The sequence below is a fragment of the Schistocerca piceifrons genome, chromosome 3 (assembly GCF_021461385.2).
Source record: "Schistocerca piceifrons isolate TAMUIC-IGC-003096 chromosome 3, iqSchPice1.1, whole genome shotgun sequence".
Taxonomy (NCBI): Eukaryota; Metazoa; Arthropoda; class Insecta; order Orthoptera; family Acrididae; genus Schistocerca; species Schistocerca piceifrons.
Window position 1 is genome coordinate 506,244,862 of NC_060140.1, and position 23,969 is coordinate 506,268,830.

The window sequence follows — 23,969 nt, forward strand, 5'->3', positions numbered from 1 at the left end:
ACCGCCGCCGTCAGTGTCAGCCAGTTTGCCGTGGCATACGGAGCTCCATCGCAGTCTTTAACACTGGTAGCATGCCGCGACAGCGTGGACGTGAACCGTATGTGCAGTTGACGGACTTTGAGCGAGGGCGTATAGTGGGCATGCGGGAGGCCGGGTGGACGTACCGCCGAATTGCTCAACACGTGGGGCGTGAGGTCTCCACAGTACATCGATGTTGTCGCCAGTGGTCGGCGGAAGGTGCACGTGCCCGTCGACCTGGGACCGGACCGCAGCGACGCACGGATCCACGCCAAGACCGTAGGATCGTACGCAGTGCCGTAGGGGACCGCACCGCCACTTCCCAGCAAATTAGGGACACTGTTGCTCCTGGGGTATCGGCGAGGACCATTCGCAACCGTCTCCATGAAGCTGGGCTACGGTCCCGCACACCGTTAGGCCGTCTTCCGCTAACGCCCCAACATCGTGCAGCCCGCCTCCAGTGGTGTCGCGACAGGCGTGAATGGAGGGACGAATGGAGACGTGTCGTCTTCAGCGATGAGAGTCGCTTCTGCCTTGGTGCCAATGATGGTCGTATGCGTGTTTGGCGCCGTGCAGGTGAGCGCCACAATCAGGACTGCATACGACCGAGGCACACAGGGCCAACACCCGGCATCATGGTGTGGGGAGCGATCTCCTACACTGGCCGTACACCACTGGTGATCGTCGAGGGGACACTGAGTGGTGCACGGTACATCCAAACCGTCATCGAACCCATCGTTCTACCATTCCTAGACCGGCAAGGGAACTTGCTGTTCCAACAGGACAATGCACGTCCGCATGTATCCCGTGCCACCCAACGTTCTCTAGAAGGTGTAAGTCAACTACCCTGGCCAGCAAGATCTCCGGATCTGTCCCCCATTGAGCATGTTTGGGACTGGATGAAGCGTCGTCTCACGCGGTCTGCACGTCCAGCACGAACGCTGGTCCAACTGAGGCGCCAGGTGGAAATGGCATGGCAAGCCGTTCCACAGGACTACATCCAGCATCTCTACGATCGTCTCCATGGGAGAATAGCAGCCTGCATTGCTGCGAAAGGTGGATATACACTGTACTAGTGCCGACATTGTGCATGCTCTGTTGCCTGTGTCTATGTGCCTGTGGTTCTGTCAGTGTGATCATGTGATGTATCTGACCCCAGGAATGTGTCAATAAAGTTTCCCCTTCCTGGGACAATGAATTCACGGTGTTCTTATTTCAATTTCCAGGAGTGTATGTGAATTTGGCCCGCAGCTCAACTAAGGTTACCTATGCCTGGTTTAAAGAATCGAACCGCCGTTTGTAAAACAGCTCCAAACGTTTCATTACTTCACAAATGAGTTGGGTGTTAAGTATTTGACCTTACGCATGTAAGCTGGAAAGAGTTCAGAAAAAGTTTAAAATTATGTTTAAGCTTCGCTGGAAGTGGCTCAGTGCTCTCATTGAGAAACAATGGATGAGTAACGTCCGGGCAGGTTGCGCTTCATTTTAAGCAGAAATTAGTTTTTCATGCATCTTAATGTTGATGACGTATCTCCTGAACTACGTGTCGTACAGTTATTAATTTCGCATGTTAATTCAGTGGCATATTTGGATACTGTCTGTAGAATACCCTCCAAAGACAGCTAATAGTAAAGAAGTAATAAATTAATATGTAATGTCTAATGCTGAGGCTGTACTGCAAGAGCAACAAGAATGTAGCAAGCGATTAGCTTATCTCCTCCTATGGTTCTGTGGATGGGGGGGGGGGGGGGGGAGGGAGGGATGGGGGGAAGGGAGGGGAAGTCTTGTAATGGATTGAAATAATGTGCAAAGTTTGTTGGAAGTCGCAAAGTGTCCTCAACTTCTGGTAGTGGGTCATGTAGTCTGGGTAATTACCGCGTCACAAGTTACGCTGCCTCACGACACAGACGTTTTCTAACTAATATTTTTTGACAAATTGAACCTTTAACGTAAGTCTATACAACTTAGTGACTAGATTATGACAGCGTATTGAATTTTTAAATTCGGTTAGTAATAATATGAAACACTGAAAATCAAATGTGTGTTGGTCCTGGAAGACTTCAGATAGGCAATCTGCAACTTGGACTTGAAGCATGAAATGGGTTAGCCATTTAGTGATATACAGGGTGGTTGTAATTCACCTTTCGCTTTTTGATCCAGTGTAGAAGGAAGGCTATTTACCGTCCAGGTATCCAACTTGATAGGAATGATGTTCAGAATATGCGCTGAGGGATTTGCATTGTTAGTAGTGTTAGTGTCATGAATTGCCGCTAGGCGCCGGTACTGCTATAGCGACGAATGGTTGAAACGAGCATCAGAGTGTATTACATTTGCAGACAGTCAACATGCGTCCGGACAAGAAACAGAAATAGCGCTGCCACTCTTGAATAGTATCGACGCCTTATAGGAATACGTGGAGGTCACTTCCCGCACCGTGCGTTGAAGAACATGATTCGTAAGTGGGAATTAACTGGCGATTTAGGAATTTGCTCCTGACAAAGGCCGACGGCCAATTGCGCCTCTAAATTGTTGACGTTACAGAAGCCATGGCTGAGAATGCTGGACGTAATGAGCGATCTTTAAGCAGTCTACGAGCTTTCTCACGACACCCGAACATTGCATGGTCCAACGTTCGAAAAATGCCGTGAACGATTGTTGGTTCGTTGGTTTATTTGTGGTAGGGGACCAAAAAGCGAGGTTATCTGTCCCATCCCGTTAGGGAAAAATGGTGAAGGAAGTCGGACGTGCCCTTTGTACAGTGCCTCTTACGTGAGGAAGATATTTTTACCAGTTTTAATAAATTATTGTCTCTTATTTGATGTATTCACGATAGTTAGGAAGTGCTGTAGTCCGTAGCCGGCCATGAGTCGGAGAGCATTTCCCACGCTGGCTGGCTAGGTGACGAAGCGACCATATGTCGCGCGTAGTGGGGTGGGGCTCGGCGCTGGACCGTAGCAACAAGCGTCAGCCTGGGAAATATACATGACGGGAAGTATCGCCATCTTGGCGCCAAAGTCACCGATTTTGTTTACTTATATTTAATAATTAAAGTCATTTATGACAACATGAATACTAGGAGGAGCCTCTGATTGTTTAAAAATATTTATCATAATTTTGCCTCGTTAAAATTCACACCCGTTCATTAACTAATGCATATCTTAGTAAGTACGAACTTGATCGGAAATCCACGAACTGTGGCGCGTAGTCCGTATCTCCTACTAGTTTCGTCAAAGTCGGCAGTCGGCGTTAAGAGCACTTCCCGTCTTGTTCGATGGTAGCCATGCTCTCGGTGGTGGTGGTGGTTAGTGTTTAACGTCCCGTCGACAACGAGGTCATTACAGACGGAGCGCAAGCTCGGGTTAGGGAAGGATTGGGAAGAAAATCGGCCGTGCCCTTTCAAAGGAACCATCCCGGCATTTGCCTGAAACGATTTAGGGAAATCACGGAAAACCTGAATCAGGATGGCTGGAGACGGGATTGAACGGTCTTCCTCCCGAATGCGAGTCCAGTGTGCTAACCACTGCGCCACCTCGCTCGTATGCTCTCGGTTACGAGTAGTTCGTGACATGAGTGTTTCATTATTGATCTAATAGGAATAAAAGTGATATTACGGAATTCTGAATGTTAATTTCGAGTAAATATATACCCCAAAGCTGATCGACAGCAATTTCAGATAATTAGCTTCCACCGACAGGGACATCCAATGCGCCAATAAAGAATCTTCACGGGACGACATTTACGAGAACTGCACCGCGGTAGGGGGAAATCCGACGACACGACCCATCAAGGCGGATCAAGGAACGTGTGACTTGTGACTTACACTCGCAAATTCCGGGGGAAATGCTGACCAGTTATACTGTACGTCACATATAGTACCCTCTACACACTCGCGGCTAAGCTGAGTAATAACAGTAACAGTTTCGAAGCGAGGGGATCTTGCACCTTTCGAAGGAACCATCCCAGCGATTTAGGGAAATCGCGGTAAACCTAAATGAAGATGGCTGGACGCGGGCCTGAACCGTCGTCCTCTCGAATGCGAGTCAAGTGTGCCAACCACTGAGCCACTTCGCTCGGTAACAACAATTATTGGAAGGAATCTCTACTACGATTCCAGGTTGCCATGAATGCAGATGGTCGTCACATTTAGTAACATTTGTAACCTGGAACGTAAACATGGTACGCAGTTAAGAAATATTATCCACTTTCGAGTAAATTAAAATGTGTTACTTTCGATGGTTTACTCGTTAGTTCCCTTCCGCTTGATATTACAGTTGTATACAGAACATTTCATTGTCATACGATGACTCGTTTTTCAAAAAATGTTCAAATGTGTGTAAAATCTTATGGGACTTAACTGCTAAGGTCACCAGTCCCTAAGCTTACACACTACTTAACCTAAATTATCCGAAGGACAGACAGCCACAGAAACATACACATACACACACACATATACACACACACACACACACACACACACACACACACGCCCAAGGGAGGACTCGAACCTCCGCCGGGATCAGCCGCACAGTCCATGACTGCAGCGCCCCAGACCGTTCGGCTAATCCCGCGCTGCACTCGTTTTTCGTGGAGGGCCTTCCCAAGTAGGGAAAGTTTCATTACGACCGCCCTGTAGAGTATGACAGTAAGGAGTACTGCTGGCGGGCCCACCTATGGTGGTGAGGACGGTGGATGCGAAGAAGACGGCCTGCAGCAGGTTCCAGCGGCTGACGGGCGGCTCGCCCGGAGGCGGAGGGGGCACGGAGACGCCGCCGCCCACCGCGTCGGCCAGCGCCGCCTCGTAGCGCTGCAGCGCCGCCTCCACGCGCTGGACCGCCCCCGCCCCCGCGGTCAAGTTGTGCAGCCGCTGCAGCAGCCACGCGCGCTCTTCGCGCACCGTGGACGCCAGTGCGCGCAGCCGCGCCTCCTCCGCTGGCTGCTCCAGCTCCCGGAACACCTGCCACGCAGTGCAGGACATACATGTACCTCAGTTCTTTACACTACATCGCACTGCCACAATTTTATTATTCACGATCTAGTGTAATGATGGAGTAATACCTTCATCGTTTTTATTTTCTATCGTTCCCTGTGTGCTGGTATTACTACACTACAGGCCATTAAAATTGCTACACCACGAAGATGACGTGCTACAGACGCGAAATTTAACCGACAGGAAGAAGATGCTGTGATATGCAAATGATTAGCTTTTCAGAGCATTCACACAAGACTGGCGCCGGTGGCGACACCTACAACGTGCTGACATGAGGGAAGTTTCCAACCGAATCCTCATACACAAACAGCAGGTGACCGGCGTTGCCTGGTGAAACGTTGTTGTGATGCCTCGTGTAAGGAGGAGAAATGCGTACCATCACGTTTCCGACTTTGATAAAGGTCGGATTGTAGCCTGTCGCGAGTGCGGTTTATCGTATCGCGACATTGCTGCTCGCGTTGGTCGAGATCCAATGACTGTTAGCAGAATATAGAATCGGTGGGTTCAGGGGGGGGGGGGGGGGGTAAAACGGAACGCCGTGCTGGATCCCAACGGCCTCGTATCACTAGCAGTCGAGATGACCGGCATCTTATCCGCATGGCTGTAACGGATCGTGCAGCCACGTCTCGATCCCTGAGTCAACAGATGGGGACGTTTGCAAGACAACAACCATCTGCACGAACAGTTCGACGACGTTTGCAGCAGCATGGACAATCAGCTCGAAGACCATGGCTGCGGTCACCCTTGACGCTGCATCACAGACAGGAGCGCCTGCGATGGTGTACTCAACGACGAACCTGGGTGCACGAATGACAAAACGCCATTTTTTCGGATGAACCCAGGTTCGCATCCGTCGCATCCGTGTTTGACGTCATCTCGGTGAACGTACATCGGAAGCGTGTATTCATCATCGCCATACTGGCGTATCATCCGGCGTGATGGTATGAGGTGCAATTGGTTGCACGTCTCCGTCACCTCTTGTTCGCACTGACGGCACTTTGAACAGTGGACGTTACATTTCAGATGTGTTACGACCCGTGGCTCTACCCTTCATTCGATTCCTGCGGAACCCTACATTTCAGCAGGATAATGCACGACCACATGTTGCAGGTCCTGTACGGGCGTTTCTGATACAAAAAATCTTCGACCGCTGCCCTGGCCAGCACATTCTCCAGATCTCTCACCAATTGAAAACGTCTGGCAAATGGTGGCCGAGCAACTGGCTCGTCACAATACGCCAGTCACTACTCTTGATAAACTGTGGTATCGTGTTGAAGCTGCATGAGCAGCTGTACGTGTACACGCCATCCAAGCTCTGTTTTACTCATTGCCCAGGCGTATCTATTTATTTATTGTTCCGTGGGACCAAATTAAGGAGAAGTCTTCATGGTCATGGAACGAGTCAATACATGAAATTATAACACGATATTAGAAACAGATAAAATGAAATGTAAAAAAAAAAAAAAAACATTCAGGTGGCAAGTCGTAAGTTTAAATAAAGAAAATCAACAATGTAACACTGGAATTTGCCTAATTTTTTAGCTCTTCCAGGAGCCCCTCGACAGAATAGAAGGAGTGAGCCATGAGGAAACTCTTTAGTTTAGACTTAAAAGTGTTTGGGCTACTGCTAAGATTTTTGAGTTCTTGTGGTAGCTTATTGAAAATGGATGCAGCAGAATACTGCACTCCTTTCTCCACAAGAGTCAAGGAAGTGCATTCCACATGCAGATTTGATTTCTGCCTAGTATTAACTGAGTGAAAGCTGCTAACTCTTGGGAATAGGCTAATATTGCTAACAACAAACGACATTAAAGAAAACATATACTGTGAGGGCAATGTCAGAATTCCCAGACTATTGAATAGGGGTCGACAAGAGGTTCTCGAACTTACACCACATATAGCTCGAATAGCCCGTTTCTGAGCCAAAAATACCCTCTTTGAATCAGTAGAATTACCCCAAAAAATAACACCATACGACATAAGCGTATGAAAATATGCGAAGTAGACTACTTTTCGTGTTGAAGTGTCACTAATTTCAGATACTGTTCTAATGGTAAATAAAGCAGCATTTAGCTTCTGAACAAGATCCTGGACATGAGCTTTCCACAACAGCTTACTATCTATCCGAACGCCGTTATTACGGCCAGAGATGGTTGTTCGGGGTACTGATTTCTCAGGATCTATGCACCCAAATTGCATGAAAATGTAATGACATGTCAGTCCCAGTGTAATATATTAGTCCAATGATACCCGTATATCTTTTACATTTTTTCTGGGTTCAAAAATGGCTCTGAGCACTACGGGACTCAACTGCTGTGGTCATAAGTCCCCTAGAACTTAGAACTACTTAAACCTAACTAACCTAAGGACATCACACACATCCATGCCCGAGGCAGGATTCGAACCTGCGACTGTAGCGGTCGTGCGGTTCCAGACTGTAGCGCCTTTAACCGCTCGGCCACTCCGGCCGGCCTTTCTTCTTGGTGTAGCAATTTTAATGGCCAGTAGTGTATTATTACAGTAGCTATCATCATCATCATCATCATCATCATCAATATTTTATTATTGTCACAGACGTTGCACAAAAAATATCTAAGAAGCAAAAAGAATGGAACATTCCAAGAACTTGTGATACCAATATAACCAGCTTATTCATCACGGGAAAATAGCAACTGTATTGATATTTAAAACAAGTCTCAGTTGCACATTTTTAAATACGTGGCGCGTTTTGATCTGTCTGCATAATCTCTTGATCTAAAACAAAGTAACACTACGTATTTTGTTAAATTTATGCGAGGGACTGAAAACCCATTAAGTCAGTATCGCACGCGATATCTTTATCTGGATGGCTTACTAGATGCGCAAACAATCTAGCCATCTTCAGATCATAAAACATTTTTGATTAGTGTTGGTGCCGTTACAGTCCCAAACATCGTTAAAATCCTTCTTAAAATGACAGAACCGTTCATGACATAGTCAAAGACAGCTTTTCGTCGTTCATGGCGAGTGTAACAGAGCGACTGCCATAAAAAGAAAGTAGTTATGCCGTTAAAACTAAATAATAGACACAATCTGTATTTACATCATACGAAGTTTTAACGTCATAACGCTTTTGTTTTATAACTGCCATTCAATTACACTGGTCACGAACAATGAAAAGCTGTTTTTAACTATGTCGTGTATGGGGGTTGCCATTTTAAGCCAGATTTCAACGATGTGTGAAGCTGTAATGGCACTAACATTAATCATGAATGTTTAATGTTCTGAAAATAGCCACCATCTGTCACGTCTACATTTGAAGCATCTGCACAACGATTGGAATTCACGATATCCAGTTTTATGGCGCTATACGATATGTTCGTAGTTTAAAAAAAAAAAAAAAAAACATGTGGGGCCTGAAGATGGCAAAATGAATTGCCGAAAGTGGTTTCTTTCAGAATAAAATCAACTATCTTGAAGTGTATGGCTGTTGGTAAAGTTTATTGACATTGAAAAGTACGTACCAGCCGACGTTCCCTGGTCGTAATGGACCAACTGAGATCCTAATAAACGGTTTAAGTGTCTGTACAAACACACGACTGTTGTTTTAGATACATTATGAGACAGCCTATAACCACAAATAAAGGAGCTACACAAAACTTCAGTATTTCACGAACACCTCTTAACATTTATTTAGATGATGCAATCCGGAAATGGAAGTAGATTTTTAACGGGTAATAAGGTTAACAGAAATTCCCGTTTGAATTGAATTATATTTGCACACGACACCAAGTTGTGAGGGCCGGTGTTGCCGAGCGGTTCTAGGCGCTTCAGTCCGGAACCGCTCTGTTGCTACGGTCGCAGGTTCGAATCCTGCCTCGGACATGGATGTGTGTGATGTCCTTAGGTTAGTTAGGTTTAAGTAGTTGTAAGTTCTAGGGGACTGATGACCTCAGATGTTAAGTCCCATAGTGCTCAGAGCCATTTGACACCAAGTTGTTGGCAGAGGATGAAGACAACCAACAATGGGACTGCGTTTATTAGGCAAGAATTGTGAATAGTATCAACTGACTATTTCAGAAAAGGAGACAAAATGAACATCTTTTAAACGAAAACATCCTCTACAAACAGAAACTGCGGTTAACTATAGAACAGGTCAAACATTTTTAGCTATTTATGTTGCCACGGTACGTACTATATAACCAAGACATGGAGAAGAAATTAGCAAAGTTTGGGAACTTGTGTGGAACAACAAATAGATGTCTAAAAAATAAATGGAGGAAACTGAATATCTTCAATATAATAACAGAAAATACGGGAGCGAACATCTCGAAATGAGGAGTGGAGAGAGATTACCTCTCCAGACAGTAAAATTTAAGCCAGTTGGAAGATGATTTTAAGGAAGAACGTCTTAGTTGTGGGTACAGTAAACAAATAGTAGAGCAATTTTGTGCTTGTGAATTTTTAATAGCTATGTCAATACTTACAAAAATTTAAAACGACAAACGTGGGCCACATGCAATTAACGAACGGTGCATGAATAGTTCATCTAGGTCACTAACAATTTTATTGCACTGCAAATGATATGGTCTGTTGTACATTTTTTTTTCAACGACTGCTTCGCTCTGCACTCCTTGCTATTATCTATTGCTTCTGCCCCGTGTTTCTCTTTACATTTCAAAAGTATTGCCACAGCTACAAAAAAATTCACAAGAACAAATTTTCAGGACTATTTGTACGGGGTTATGAGTCTGTATGAGGCTAGAAGAAAATATACTGTTTAGTCCGTTTCAAACACGTGCCACACTAAAAAGTATTTTATGTAAATAATTATTATTTGATTTTTTAAAAATCGCGCGCGCTCCAGAGTGTGTGTGTGTGTGTGTGTGTGTGTGTGTGTGTGTGTGTGTGTGTGTGTGTGTGTGAGAGAGAGAGGGGGGGGGGGGGGGTAGGAGGAGCGGACATCAGTTGGTTCGTACTTTTCAATATCAATGAACTTTAAACCAGTTTCGGCAATTCATTTTGCCATCTTCGGGCCTCATACGCTTTTTTCAATTCAACAAACTTATCGTATAGCGCCATAAAACTGGATATCATGAATTTCAATCATTGTGCAGATGCTTCATATGAAGACCGATCTTCCATGGATGAAGCACCGATCCGCCTGTCTGCTAACTGTTCTACTTGGGCGCTGGGCGCCTGTGTCGTCTTACTAACTGTATCCTCGATATACCACTCATGCTATTAACTACAGGGTTACGCAGTATCGTGGGATCGAGCCTAAGCACAACTTCACTAATCGGGAGTGTTGAGTCTCCGACAGAAGCCCACAGTCACATGGGGCTGCGAAGATACATGGCCGCCACACCCTCTTATGGGCCCCAGCAGAGTAGAGAAGGGCGTGAGAAGAGGTCAGCCAATCGCACACTGACCGACCTCCCTCCAGGACGACAACGCGCAGCAGCGGCCCGACTGGTGATGGCCCACTTCGACAGCAGCTTCACCGTTAGCCACTTCATTAGCCGACGCATCGTGCCCTGTTCATTACCAATCTCTACGTAGCTCAGTTACAGATCAAGTCACTGCAGTTCAGTTGACAGACTTTTTAGTAGCGGTGGCTAGGACCAGAAGTGTTGTTTGTATTTGTCTTGTTGTAATAAAACTCATTAGTACGAGTTGTTTGATTGTTTGTCTAGCGAACTGAGTATGCAGGATTTCTAGACACAACAGAGAGAACGAACCTAAGCTGCGAGCTTTGCAGCCTATTGTTGGCGGTTTACTGTAGGAATGCCGCAGGACTAGACGTTTCTGAGTGAAAGCTAGACCGAGGAATTTGCAGCATAGAAAGCGGGCACGGGTACTGCTATTTTGGATGCACTCTGGTAAGCATCGAAAAGGAGTACAGACCATTTAGCGAGATACGGAGGTAACAGAGTTTAGCCGGCCATGGATAGGTAGAGACCATCAGTGTCTCCACTATCATAGAGACGCGTCATTCATAACTAGACTGAGGTGGAGTTTTCGCAAAAGGAAACTTACGAACATTTAATACACACAGCACAGCACACAAAAGCAGATCACCTTATTTCTAAATTCCATCCTTACTTGATACTAAAAATACACTCCTGGAAATGGAAAAAAGAACACATTGACACCGGTGTGTCAGACCCACCATACTTGCTCCGGACACTGCGAGAGGGCTGTACAAGCAATGATCACACGCACGGCACAGCGGACACACCAGGAACCGCGGTGTTGGCCGTCGAATGGCGCTAGCTGCGCAGCATTTGTGCACCGCCGCCGTCAGTGTCAGCCAGTTTGCCGTGGCATACGGAGCTCCATCGCAGTCTTTAACACTGGTAGCATGCCGCGACAGCGTGGACGTGAACCGTATGTGCAGTTGACGGACTTTGAGCGAGGGCGTATAGTGGGAATGCGGGAGGCCGGGTGGACGTACCGCCGAATTGCTCAACACGAATTAGGGACACTGTTGCTCCTGGGGTATCGGCGAGGACCATTCGCAACCGTCTCCATGAAGCTGGGCTACGGTCCCGCACACCGTTAGGCCGTCTTCCACTCACGCCCCAACATCGTGCAGCCCGCCTCCAGTGGTGTCGCGACAGGCGTGAATGGAGGGGCGAATGGAGACGTGTCGTCTTCAGCGATGAGAGTCGCTTCTGCCTTGGTGCCAATGATGGTCGTATGCGTGTTTGGCGCCGTGCAGGTGAGCGCCACAATCAGGACTTCATGCGACCGAGGTACACAGGGCCAACACCCGGCATCATGGTGTGGGGAGCGATCTCCTACACTGGCCGTACACCACTGGTGATCGTCGAGGGGACACAATAGTGCACGGTACATCCAAACCGTCATCGAACCCATCGTTCTACCATTCCTAGACCGGCAAGGGAACTTGCTGTTCCAACAGGACAATGCACGTCCGCATGTATCCCGTGCCACCCAACGTGCTCTAGAAGGTGTAAGTCAACTACACTGGCCAGCAAGATCTCCGGATCTGTCCCCCATTGAGCATGTTTGGGACTGGATGAAGCGTCGTCTCACGCGGTCTGCACGTCCAGCACGAACGCTGGTCCAACTGAAGCGCCAGGTGGAAATGGCATGGCAAGCCGTTCCACAGGACTACATCCAGCATCTCTACGATCGTCTCCATGGGAGAATAGCAGCCTGCATTGCTGCGAAAGGTGGATATACACTGTACTAGTGCCGACATTGTGCATGCTCTGTTGCCTGTGTCTATGTGCCTGTGCTTCTGTCAGTGTGATCATGTGATGTATCTGACCCCAGGAATGTGTCAATAAAGTTTCCCCTCCCTATGACAATGAATTCACGGTGTTCTTATTTCAATTTCCAAGAGTGTATATGTGTTGAGATATGCCATGTTAACGAAATGATTTGATGATAAACTGAGAAGTACCTAGTATTGGGCATTAAAATTGAGTATGTTTATCATGTCGAGTAAATTTTGTGACTGAATGGCAGATAAAGAAACTAATTCAAGACCATCGGTTAACGCATCGAAACAATTTTTAACCTAACATTTTATGACAAGCAAATCATTTTGGTATGTATTGCTTTTTATCCACGTTTGAGCATGATTACCTATTAAAAACCTTTTATTAATGTTGCCCGATTGGTTAAAATGTGTATTATTAAACTGGAATGTGATACAGTTCACTAGGACAGTCTATCATCTGGTATGGAAGAGAGGACAGTGGCAGCCAATGGTAAGCGAGCTAACTGAAGTGGTGGGGCAAAGCATAGTAAGCTGGATTTGGGTGTCAAGGCTCAACTTCAGTATTCCTTCGCTATATAAATGATGCACTGAGATACAGGTATTGCCATTGTCAAGATAATTAGCAATTTATCTACTTTACCTTTAATTTCCATAATATTGTGATTAAATAAGATTACTGTGCCTTCTGATCTGCACTCCCCATTTACTGAAGTAACTTCCAGCATTAACGGAACCTTCGTCAAGCAGGGACACGCTCTACCGGACTACATCCGAAAAAGATCTAGAGCCCTCCTACATGTTATCACCGATATTTGGCCCTGAATTAGCCAAACCCGCCTAGTGTATTGTCAGCTATGAGCTTCGCAGCCATTCCTTCCAAATCCTATTCAGATGTAAGCCATGTCTAGTACAGCCGGATTTGTGGATTGTTATAACTGCCACCCTGAAGTTAGTTCCTTGTTAACAATCATCAGCGCTCTCTCAAGCCCGGTGCTAAGTTCACAGCACGGTCAACATAAGGTTGATCAAATATCTGTGCCAAGCCCTCCCTTTTAGAGACGAGCAGCCAATATTGAGTGGTAAGGTTCCCGTTTATTTATTTCCAGAACAATCTGCAGCAATTTAAATATCGCAACAAAGTGCACAGGCACACAGTATGACTCTTCCACTACAGAACACAGTAAGAAAGTCTTCTGAAAGCGAAGACACTAGGGAATCGCCTGTTTTCTTTTTATTTTTTTTTACATTGGTTTGTATCGTTCTTGTGAGCAAGGTGGTTAAGTCAAGAATTTATCCGCAAAACACAGCATTCAGCGACTACTGCCATGAAACATGGCCCGAGCTGACAGAAATTCGGAGTACTCGTCATTTGGAGTACTCGTTCCTGTCTGTCGAGTCATCACAGGTTGCCTTTAGATCAGTTGATTCTCGAAATATCTGAGCACAGATTAGACTAATTCATTTGTCTTATTTACATTACGTACACAGTCTCCGCATACTCAATTCCACGGCCCATGTAGTAATTTTAAATCGGATACCGCCATAAGTTTTCCTGAAGTATTATGTCAAGCTGCTTCGATCAGAATCCAAAATTTGTTGTTAATTGACTTCTGCGGAACACTTATTAATTATTACGGAATGAAGACCCTCCATACCACGACCATCGATGGCATATATAACGATCGGGCAACCTGTGTCATAAACGGTACCTCTTTCATTGAAGACTAGTACACTGTGGGTAAGAGCCAATCACGCTTCATATTTCAGTAACAATTGACTGAAATTGACACCGAGTACGATTCGCTGATTTCTGCAATGTCGTGATTTATAAATCCTATTAATTTAAATTTACTTACAATGTTGGACACTTAAGCCTCTGCGGACACTTAACGTGAATGTGTTGGCCTACAACAGGCTTCCGGAGAATTATAACTGTAATAAGTGACAACTGAGAACACAGTTACAACTTCGTTCTACTGTTCTTCCAGAGAGATTGGTAGTTCTAAATATCATATAAAAGAAAAATTATAACAGAATAATGCCATGAGGTTGGTCGACTTGCTTAAAACACTTCAAGTACCAGCAAATGGACACTAGCTGTGAAAGTTGTGCGGGTCATAAAATATCTTGGATTCCCCTTTAAAATAAACCAGGGGCAAAGTATCATTGCACAATATTAAATGGCTGTCGAGAATTCCGCAAGCTGCACTGAATAGCAATTCTTAAATCGATAGCTTTCGAGTGAGCGATCTCGTGAAAATAGCGTAAGGTTGGCTGTTTGGTGGATGCTATGTTTTGGCATGGAAAACTATTTAGTCTAGTCCGTAAAGGATGAGCTGAACTTAATCTGTACAGAAGAGCCATAAATTGGAATTTCAAACAGTTTACGAGAATCGACTATCGCAGTAAATATGCGGGAACGAGAGCGAGGTCATTTAAGCTGTTTAGTTATGTCTTTCGTTACTCAGGTTGAAGAAACAGGACTATGATGCAAATGCTGTAACACAGATGAAAGACTAACGGTAACAAGGATATATGTGTCCTGGAACTGTCGTGTCATGTTACAGAGCTTTGTATTCCGCTATCCGTTAGCATTGACAGAATGCGTTGTGTATGAGAAATACTATCTTGTGGACACTATGGAGACCAGATGTGCAGATTGTTTGTGAACTCTGCTAAGGCACTTGTCAAGTTTTGCTCAGTTTAATTTCTCCAGGCTTTTAAGCATTCTGGAATTTCCTGGAAGGGAAAAGAGTTACACTCTGCTTACTGAAGTTGTGCGATCCTGTTTCACGTAGAATACTGTGCCATGCTGTGTGCTCAAGCTGAAGCTTTGCGCAAAAATCGTCATTCGTGTCTCACGGCAATAAGTAACTCTTTATTGCTCATCTTTTGTAATATTTCTTGTTTATTCGAACAGTTATCATTACTGAAGGAATCATTGAAAGATTAAGGGGATGGACTTTCCTAACTTTATAACTTTTCATTTACTTTTTGTAGCGCGAATTATTTCATGAAAAAACAGATGCAAACCTATCTGAACATAATCTGTATTCTGAATGTGATTTCAGTTGTTCGTGAACGAAAGTTGGCTTGAGCACTCAATAGAGAACTAGAATAATTGATCTTCCGATGTGGATTAGAGGTGATGAACGAAAATATGGAACACCAAAAACATCTACATCTACAGCCTTTCTCCGAAAGCCACCTGACGGTGTGTGGCGGAGGGTACCTAGAGTACCTCTATCGGTTCTTCCTTCTATTCCAGTCTCGTATTGTTCGTGGTAAGAAGGATTGTCGGTATGCCTCTGTGTGGGCTATAATCTCTCTGATTTTATCTTCATGGTCTCTTCGCGAGATATACGTAGGCGGAAGCAATATACTGCTCGACTCCTCGGTGAAGGTATGTTCTCGAAACTTTGACAAAAGCCCGTACCGAGCTAATGAGCGTCTCTCCTGCAGAGTCTTCCACTGGAGTTTATCTATCATCTCCGTAACGCTTTCGCTATTACTAAATGATACTGTAACGAAGAGCGCTGCTCTCCGTTGGATCCTCTCTCTCTCTTCTGTCAACCCTATCTGGTACGGATCCCACACTGCTGAGCAGTATTCAAGCAGTGGGCGAACAGGTGTACTGTAACCTACTTCCTTTGTTTTCGGATTGCATTTCCTTAGGACTCTTCCAATGAATCTCAGTCTGGCATCTGCTTTACCGACGATCAACTTTATATGATCATTCCATTTTAAATCACTCCTAATGCCTACTCCCAGATAATTAGGGAATTAACTGCTTCCAGTTGCTGTTCTGCTATATTGTAGCTAAATGATACAGGATCTTTCTTTCTACGTATTCGCAGCACATTGCACTTGTTTACATTTAGATTCAATTGCCATTCCCTGCACCATGCGTCAATTCGTTGCAGATCCTCCTGCATTTCAGTACAATTTTCCATTGTTACAACCTCTGGATATACTACAGAATCATCCGCAAAAAGCCTCAGTGAACTTCCGATGTTATCCACAAGGTCATTTATATATATTGTGAATAGCAACGGTCCTACGACACTCCCCTGCGGCACACCTGAAAGCACTCTTACTTCGGAAGACTTCTCTCCATTGAGAATGACATGTTGCCTTCTGTTATCACACAATTGGTCTGATAGCCCATATGCTCTTACTTTGTTCACTAAACAACTGTGGGGAACTGTATCAAACGCTTTGCTGAAGTCAAGAAACACGGCATCTACCTGGGAACTCGTGTCTATGGCCCTCTGAGTCTCGTGGACACAACATATTACCAAACTTAATACGGTGTAGGAAACCCGTTGGGATTAAAAACAGCTTCCGGTCGTCCTGGAATGGATAGATACAGATCCTGTACGGTTTTAAAGGAAATCTCATAAAAGTCTTACTGCAAAACAGTAGCCAGTTCAGGTGGATAGCGACCACGCACCCTTCTCTCCAAAGTAGACCACAAAGGCACAATAACATTGTAATCTGGTGGCTGCGATGACCAGGCAAAGTGCAACAATCCATCCTGGTGCTCACAAAACCAGTCTGGACGTACCAGCTGCGTTAACAGTGGTGGTGTTGTTTTGCTACACTGTATCGCCACTGGGGAACGGACATTGTGCAATGGAACGGACCTGATCGGCCAAAATGGTCAAAGAAACCTTGGCAGTAATGCGACCTTAGGGAGTGACCACGGGGCCGTTGTAATATCACGAAATGATTGCCCAAATCATTACGACCACAGTCATATTTCAGTCTTGGGACTTAAAATTGGGCCGGCCGTTGTGGCCGTGCGGTTAAAGGCGCTTCAGTCTGGAACCGCGTGACCGCTACGGTCGCAGGTTCGAATCCTGCCTCGGGCATGGATGTGTGTGATGTCCTTAGGTTAGTTAGGCTTAATTAGTTCTAAGTTCTAGGCGACTGATGACTTCAGAAGTTGAGTCGCATAGTGCTCAGAGCCATTTGAACCATTTTGAACTTAAAATTGGCCAAAAGCTGAAAACAGTGTGAAACAAGACTCATCATGAAAATGACTTCCTTCCTTCGCTCCAAGGTCCTGGTTTTCTTGGCTTCGGCACCACGTTTTCCTGTTACGAACGTTTTCATCACTGATGTGTGGTTTCGGAATTCCAGCTCAACCTGCGATTCCCTGCTTATGGAGCTCTCTTCGTGTTGTTTTGGTGACGATAGGGTTCCCGAGTAGGATATTTATTTCTGCAGTGACTCTTTGTTTTCCGTCACAGTTCTCTTCATTGACTGCCCGTCACGATCGCTCGACTGAAAAATTCGTGCACGTTGTGACTTAGTTTATGTTTTTCGTTACCCCTGTTTGAAATTAAATCTTCGATACGGGGTGTGTTTAAACAGGGAACACTTCGGCTACCTTGCTTATGGAAGCACCCACTATGCGACCACCAACAATTATCCCAGGTTCGAATTCTCTTAGCTCCGACGTAATGCTCTCACGACTACACAGAATTCTCATTGTTCTGCCCACGACCGATACTTGGAACTAATTGAGGATATTCACAGATGCCGTTTATGGTCAAATGCCACAAAGCAACTTGCAGTTGTGGCTAGCATCAACATTTATATTCAAGCATACATTTCAAAGTTTTTTCAGTCCCTGTAAACGCCGTAAAATCAGTAGTTCTCTGACTAGCAGCAGTTTGCTAGATCTTTTCTGCCTCCAAGTTTAAGGAACGCCATAGCCTCGTACTGCAAAATACGATGTGAATTTCAGTGGTTTCTACTATGTCAATTGTCGTCGACAAATAACTGAAATAAAATCCGACACATTGCCAGTTTTGAGTACAGAGAAGTAACTGGATCGCGAATCTGACTTGTCGATTTGAATTTGTCGTTCCTCGTCTTCTTAGTACAGATCTGCAGTATTTTGATTCTCAGGCATTTCTGCATATGTCTATTCGGCGGCCACTGAGCGTACCGTGAATTTAAAAAAGAACACAAAAACAGCATATATTTCTCACCGAACTGAACTGCTTTATTGTACACTACTTCACTCACTCTTACTTGTGCGACAGTTTCTATCACATGCAAGCTAAAATCCTTGCCACGTGCAGAGTTGTGTACTCTACGAAAACACTAAAAGATGATATTGTGTGAACTACAGAATGATTGAACAGAGAATTGTTTGCTTCCCAAATCGCAGGATAGTTTTAGTTTAATAGCTATAAAACGGTACCCCCTCTCAGTTTAATAGTAAGTGAAAAATGATTAGTCATTCGACACTACGTACCAGTCACGGGCAATGTATTAAGTCTCTCGGCGGGCATTGTCCAGAGAAAAGTTTGTCGAACCCAGTATACGCACTCCTAAAGCGAGGATCTGATTTTGAGGTTGAAGATCACTCTTGCGCTCGTGTTTACTAACAAATTCGTTTTCGTATAGGTTCCACCTTGGGAAAACTATATTTTTTATTCTTCTTTACATATACTTGTTTCGCTGAAGTTTCAGTTCATCAGTGCATTTTCTGGTTGCTTTCAGTTAAATAATAGAGAAAATAATTTTTGCTATCTTTACATATAAAACTTTCTTTTTTTATAAACCAATTACCAATTTGATAACGGAAACTTTTATACACCTTGTTAACAAAAGCTTTTTTTGGCTTACTGGGCTTTGTGTCATAGCTATTTTTTTGACAATTTGTCATCTGCTACCATCGAAAACTTTATACAGAAAACAATAAAAAAATGATGCTGCAACTTCAGTGATACATGTCTAGCTAGAAAATAAGCAAACATCAACTTTGCTCACGGCAGAACCAATCAAAATGCGGGTAACCTGAGTTAACTGATTAGCTTGGGTGATGATTATCGAGCAGTTCCCTTCACCTGCGTAGATGGATTCCGACGTTTCGACTCAGAGACACCAAAATGCGGCAACATTAGGTTATCTTACGAGAGAAGGCAAGTTTGATGGGGCTTATAGGTTAGTCACAGGCAGTGCTGCAAAATGGTTCAAGTCACACCTCGCTAAGAGGAAACAAAGGGTGTCAGTGCAAGGGACTAGTGAATTAAGTCATCAGTCATCATCAGAATGGGAAGAAATTACATGTGGTGTCCCACAAGGATCCATTATAGGGCCGTTTCTTTGCCTTGTGTACATTAATGATCTCTCATCAGTTGCACTGCCAGAAGCAGAGTTCGTTTTCTTTGCAGATGACACAAGTATTGCAATAAATAGTATGTCACGTGTAGTTCTAGAAAGATCTGCTAATGATATTTTCATGGATATTAATAAATGGTTTAAAGCCAACTCACTGACATTAAACTTCGAAAAGACTCACTATATGCAATTCAGAACCTGTAAGAGGTTTCCACCCAGCATATGCATAAAGTACGAAGAAGAGCAGATAGAAGGGGTTGATAGTCTTAAATTCCTGGGATTACAACTTGATAATAAATTCAGTTGGGAGGAGCACACCACAGAACTGCAGAAACGCCTTAACAAAACTGTATTTGCAATTCGAGTGTTAACAGACATAGGCGACATAAAAATGAAAAAGCTTGCATACTTTGCCTACTTTCATTCCATAGTGTCATATGGTATGATATTTTGGGGTAACTCTTCAAGTCAAACAAAAGTTTTCAGAGTCCAAAAGCGTGTAATGCGTATTATTTGTGGAGCAAATTCACGGACCTCCTGTAGAAACCTCTTCAAAGAACTGGGTATACTAACTACTGCCTCTCAGTATATTTACTCCTTAATGAAATTTGTCCTTAATAATATATCTCTTTTTCCAACAAACAGTTCAGTTCATACATACAATACCACAAATAAAAATGATCTGCAAAAGGACTTAAAAGCACTTACTTTAGTTCAAAAATGGGTCCACTACTCAGAAACACTCATCTTCATTAATTTGCCAGCAAACATAAAAAATTTAGTTACAAATAAAGATCAGTTTAAAAGAAGCCTGAAAGACTTACTAGTGGCCAACTCCTTCTACTCCACTGACGAATTTTTTAACAGACTCAAATAATGTATTGTATATACTCATACTATTAGTACTGTTATTTCAGCCTAAAAATGATGTATTGCATATACTCATACTATTAGTATTGTTATTTCAGCTTAAAAAAGAAAGTGACATGTTCCTCAGTACGGATCTATGGAACAAAAAACTAAACTAATCTAATCTAATCTCTGATCTCTCAGAACGTTATGTGAGAATATCGCTGTTGTGGTAAACAGAGGGGGGAGGGGGGTGTTGGCTTTTAGTAGACTTTAAACGTGGGAGATAAGTAATCAAGACAAATGTCTAGCGACCATCAGAAAGAATGTTTATTGACGCTATTCGTTTTAACTAACGAGGTGTGAAATTAAAACATAACGATTTGTCCCGATTAAGTGCGAAAGCTCACTGTAGCTCATAAGTATGAGACGAAGAACGATGGAGGTACGTTACTTTTTTATAAGAGCAGTTCATTTTCTGGCGTCAGGTTCTTCCTCCTTGATTCTCATTCATTTCTGCGTTTTAGTACAGCACCAAAGAGGCTAAAATTGACATGGAATCATTTCAGCCGTAGTTAAATTTACTCGCGTGACGGATTGATCTGAGATAGTCCAAAACAAGCTGTTTCCCCTTTAGAATTGCCAAGAACACAATGAAAGATCTCAATGATATTAATTTTAACATTACAGTTACGCACAACTTCACAGGCTTCTGTATATAACGAAAGATTCCTAGTATCAATAGTAACTCGTGAAACTTTAAAATAATTGTCACGAAAACCGAGTTTCCTGATACCGCAACGGTACTGCACAAAGCTACCTCCCTCAAATCAACAGCATTGCAGTTCGCTTGTTTCGTCAGTATTTAGTACACAGCTACAAGTTTGTCAATATAATGGTACTTGGAGATCGGGGTAGAATGACAGTTGGAATTTCCAGATTGCTTAAGTAAGATCAATGTACGATCAATGTACGATCAAGCTAACGAGAAGTTTACTTGCTGTAGGCACGTCAAACAAAGTCAGAGATAGCCAGGTGATTGAAATTACTTCTTCACTTTGCTTGTAGACGGTTTTAATAAATGCTGAGCAAAAATTCATCGTCAGAAAGGTTCAGCTCGATCGATTGAAAATCGTGGTTATGCCAGCGCTTATCAAATACTCTTGATGTTGTCGATGGAAAGCAATGTCGTTGAACACTGACAGCGGATTCCTTCATGAAGGCATGCGAGGTGATCAGGTCACTCCTTATCGTAGGAAGGAGCATGTCTATTGAGGTCGCTTCCGTCTGTATTTTGACTAAAATTGCTTCACGGACATTTTAGTCGCAGATAAGCTTCCGTTTAGCATGCGCAGTGGCAGCAGTTGTGTTCTGATCTGTCGGGAAGCCATGAATGGAACACGTTCTGACAAGGCAAGGCGTGTCTGTGAGTGACATGTTTTTAGAGAAATGCACTAGCTTCCACGACTTTGCACATAGAACCGCACCTGCGCAACTTTATAGAGATAAAATTCTCGGTGCTTTTTTTACGTCCTTGTTGCGATGCAGTAATAAATGATTTCATCCTGTAAGACTATGCTCAAATATACAGGGCATTTCAGGTGGGGTAATGTCTTCAATAGTGAACAATTCAGCACAGACAGCGGTCAGGTGTCAAGCGCTCTTTGGGAAGCTCTGAGGAGTCTGCTTGCCGGTCACAGTTCTCAAATTGCCACCGCCGTTTTTTTTTTTTGTTTTGGTTTTAGGGCGCAAAACTGCTATAGTCATTAGCGCACGGTCCGTGACTTAGAAAACAGTAAAAACCGAAAACGGAAACCAGCAGAAATGGGAACGAAACTCAAAAAATTGGAGAAACTAAAAGCAGAAGGAAGGCTTAAAAATCCGTTCCAGAAAGGGGTTGGTTGTCCCCAAAAAAAAGCTTCAAATGACTGACGTCATTTCACTGGCACTAATAAACTCGAGAACGCGATCGGCCGGGCGCGTGTTATCTGCTAAAATGGACGATAGATCAGGCGACAGCTGTAGACGTGCGCGTAACGGAGTAAAATAGGGGCACTCAATTAAAAGGTGTCTGACCGTCCACAGCTGAGAGCAGTGGGGACAGAGTGGGGGAGGATCGCCGCTTAAAAGATGTCGATGGCTAAAAAGACAGTGCCCTATCCGGAGTCTAGTTAAAATTACCTCCTCCTGACGACGCGTTCGGGAGGAAGAGGTCCAAGCACAAGGAAGAGCTTTCACGTCCCGCAATTTATTATGGGGAAGTGCCGACCAATGGGCGTGCCACAAAAGAACAACTCGACGACATAAAACGCTCCGTAGATCGGTGAAGGGAATCGATTGAATAGCTGGCCGAAGAAGAGAGACTGCAGCCTTGGCCGCTATATCGGCCGCCTCATTTCCACAGATACCAACGTGTCCTGGGAGCCAGAGGAACGCCACCGAGACGCCCCCCAGGTGGAGCAAGCGCAGACAGTCCTGAATCCGGTGGACCAGAGGGTGGACAGGGTAAAGAGATTGGAGACTGAAGAGAGAGCTGAGAGAATCTGAGCAGATAACATACTGTATCCGCTGATGGCGGCGGATGTAGTGGACAGCCTGGAGAACAGCGTAAAGCTCCGCAGTATAAACCGAACACTGGTCGGGAAGCCGAAATTGATTTGGGGTGTCGCCAACAATATAGGCACTCCCTACACCTAACAAAGTTTTCGAGCCATCAGTGTAAATACATGTGGCTTCCTTCATTTGTGCACATAGAGCAGCAAATGCCCGACGATAAACAAGTGAAGGGGTACCATCCTTGGGAAATTGACAAAGGTCACGTAGCAGGCAGATCCGGGGACGGAGCCAAGGCGGTGCTATACCCCAAGTTGTCAAGAAGGTTTTAAGAAAGCGAAAGGAAAGAGAATGGAGAAGTTGACGGAAGCGGACTCCCGGTGGTAGTAGGGAGGAAGGGCGGCCTGCGTACCCTACATCAAAGGAGGCGTCGAGAAAAATGTCATGGGCTGGATTAGCAGGCATGGAAGACAGATGGCTAGCATAACGACTCAGAAGGACTGCTCGCCGATTGGACAGCGGAGGTTCAGCAGTCTCAGCATAAAGGCTTTCCACAGGGCTGGTGTAAAAAGCTCCAGACACTAAACGTAATCCACGGTGGTGGATAGAGTCGAGACGACGAAGAATAGACGGCCGAGCAGAGGAATAAACTATGCTTCCACAGTCCAATTTCGAGCACACTACGGCGCGATAGAGGCGGAGAAGGACCATTCGGTCCGCTCCCCAGGCGGTACCATTCAGCACACGGAGGGTGTTGAGGGATCGCAGACAGCGAGCCGAAAGATAGGAAACGTGGGAGGACCAGCACAGTTTTCTGTCAAACATAAGACCCAAGAATTTAGCGACGTCCGAAAACGGAAGGTTGACAGGTCCTAGATGTAAGGAGGGTGGAAGAAACTCCTTACGTCGCCAAAAATTAACACAAACGGTCTTACTGGGAGAAAAACGGAAGCCGGTTTCGATGCTCCAAGAGTGGAGGCGATCGAGACATCCTTGAAGACGTCGTTCAAGAAGGCTGGTCCATTGAGAGCTGTAGTAGATCGCAAAATCGTCCACAAAGAGGGAGCCCGAGACATCAGGAAGGAGACAATCCATAATTGGATTTATGGCAATGGCAAACAGTACAACACTCAGCACGGAGCCCTGGGGTACCCCGTTTTCTTGGGAGAAAGTACGGGAGAGAGTAGT

General features: G+C 44.6%; 1 protein-coding gene across 1 annotated transcript in view; it reads right to left on the reverse strand.

The window, feature by feature from the left end:
* The window catches only part of LOC124789484 (TWiK family of potassium channels protein 7), a 467,723-nt gene that overhangs the window by 265,113 nt on the left and 178,641 nt on the right, over positions 1-23,969 (reverse strand). The window contains exon 2 of the mRNA XM_047256863.1: positions 4,687-4,972. Within this exon, the coding sequence (XP_047112819.1) occupies positions 4,687-4,972 (286 nt within the window). The remainder of the gene's footprint in view (positions 1-4,686; positions 4,973-23,969) is intronic.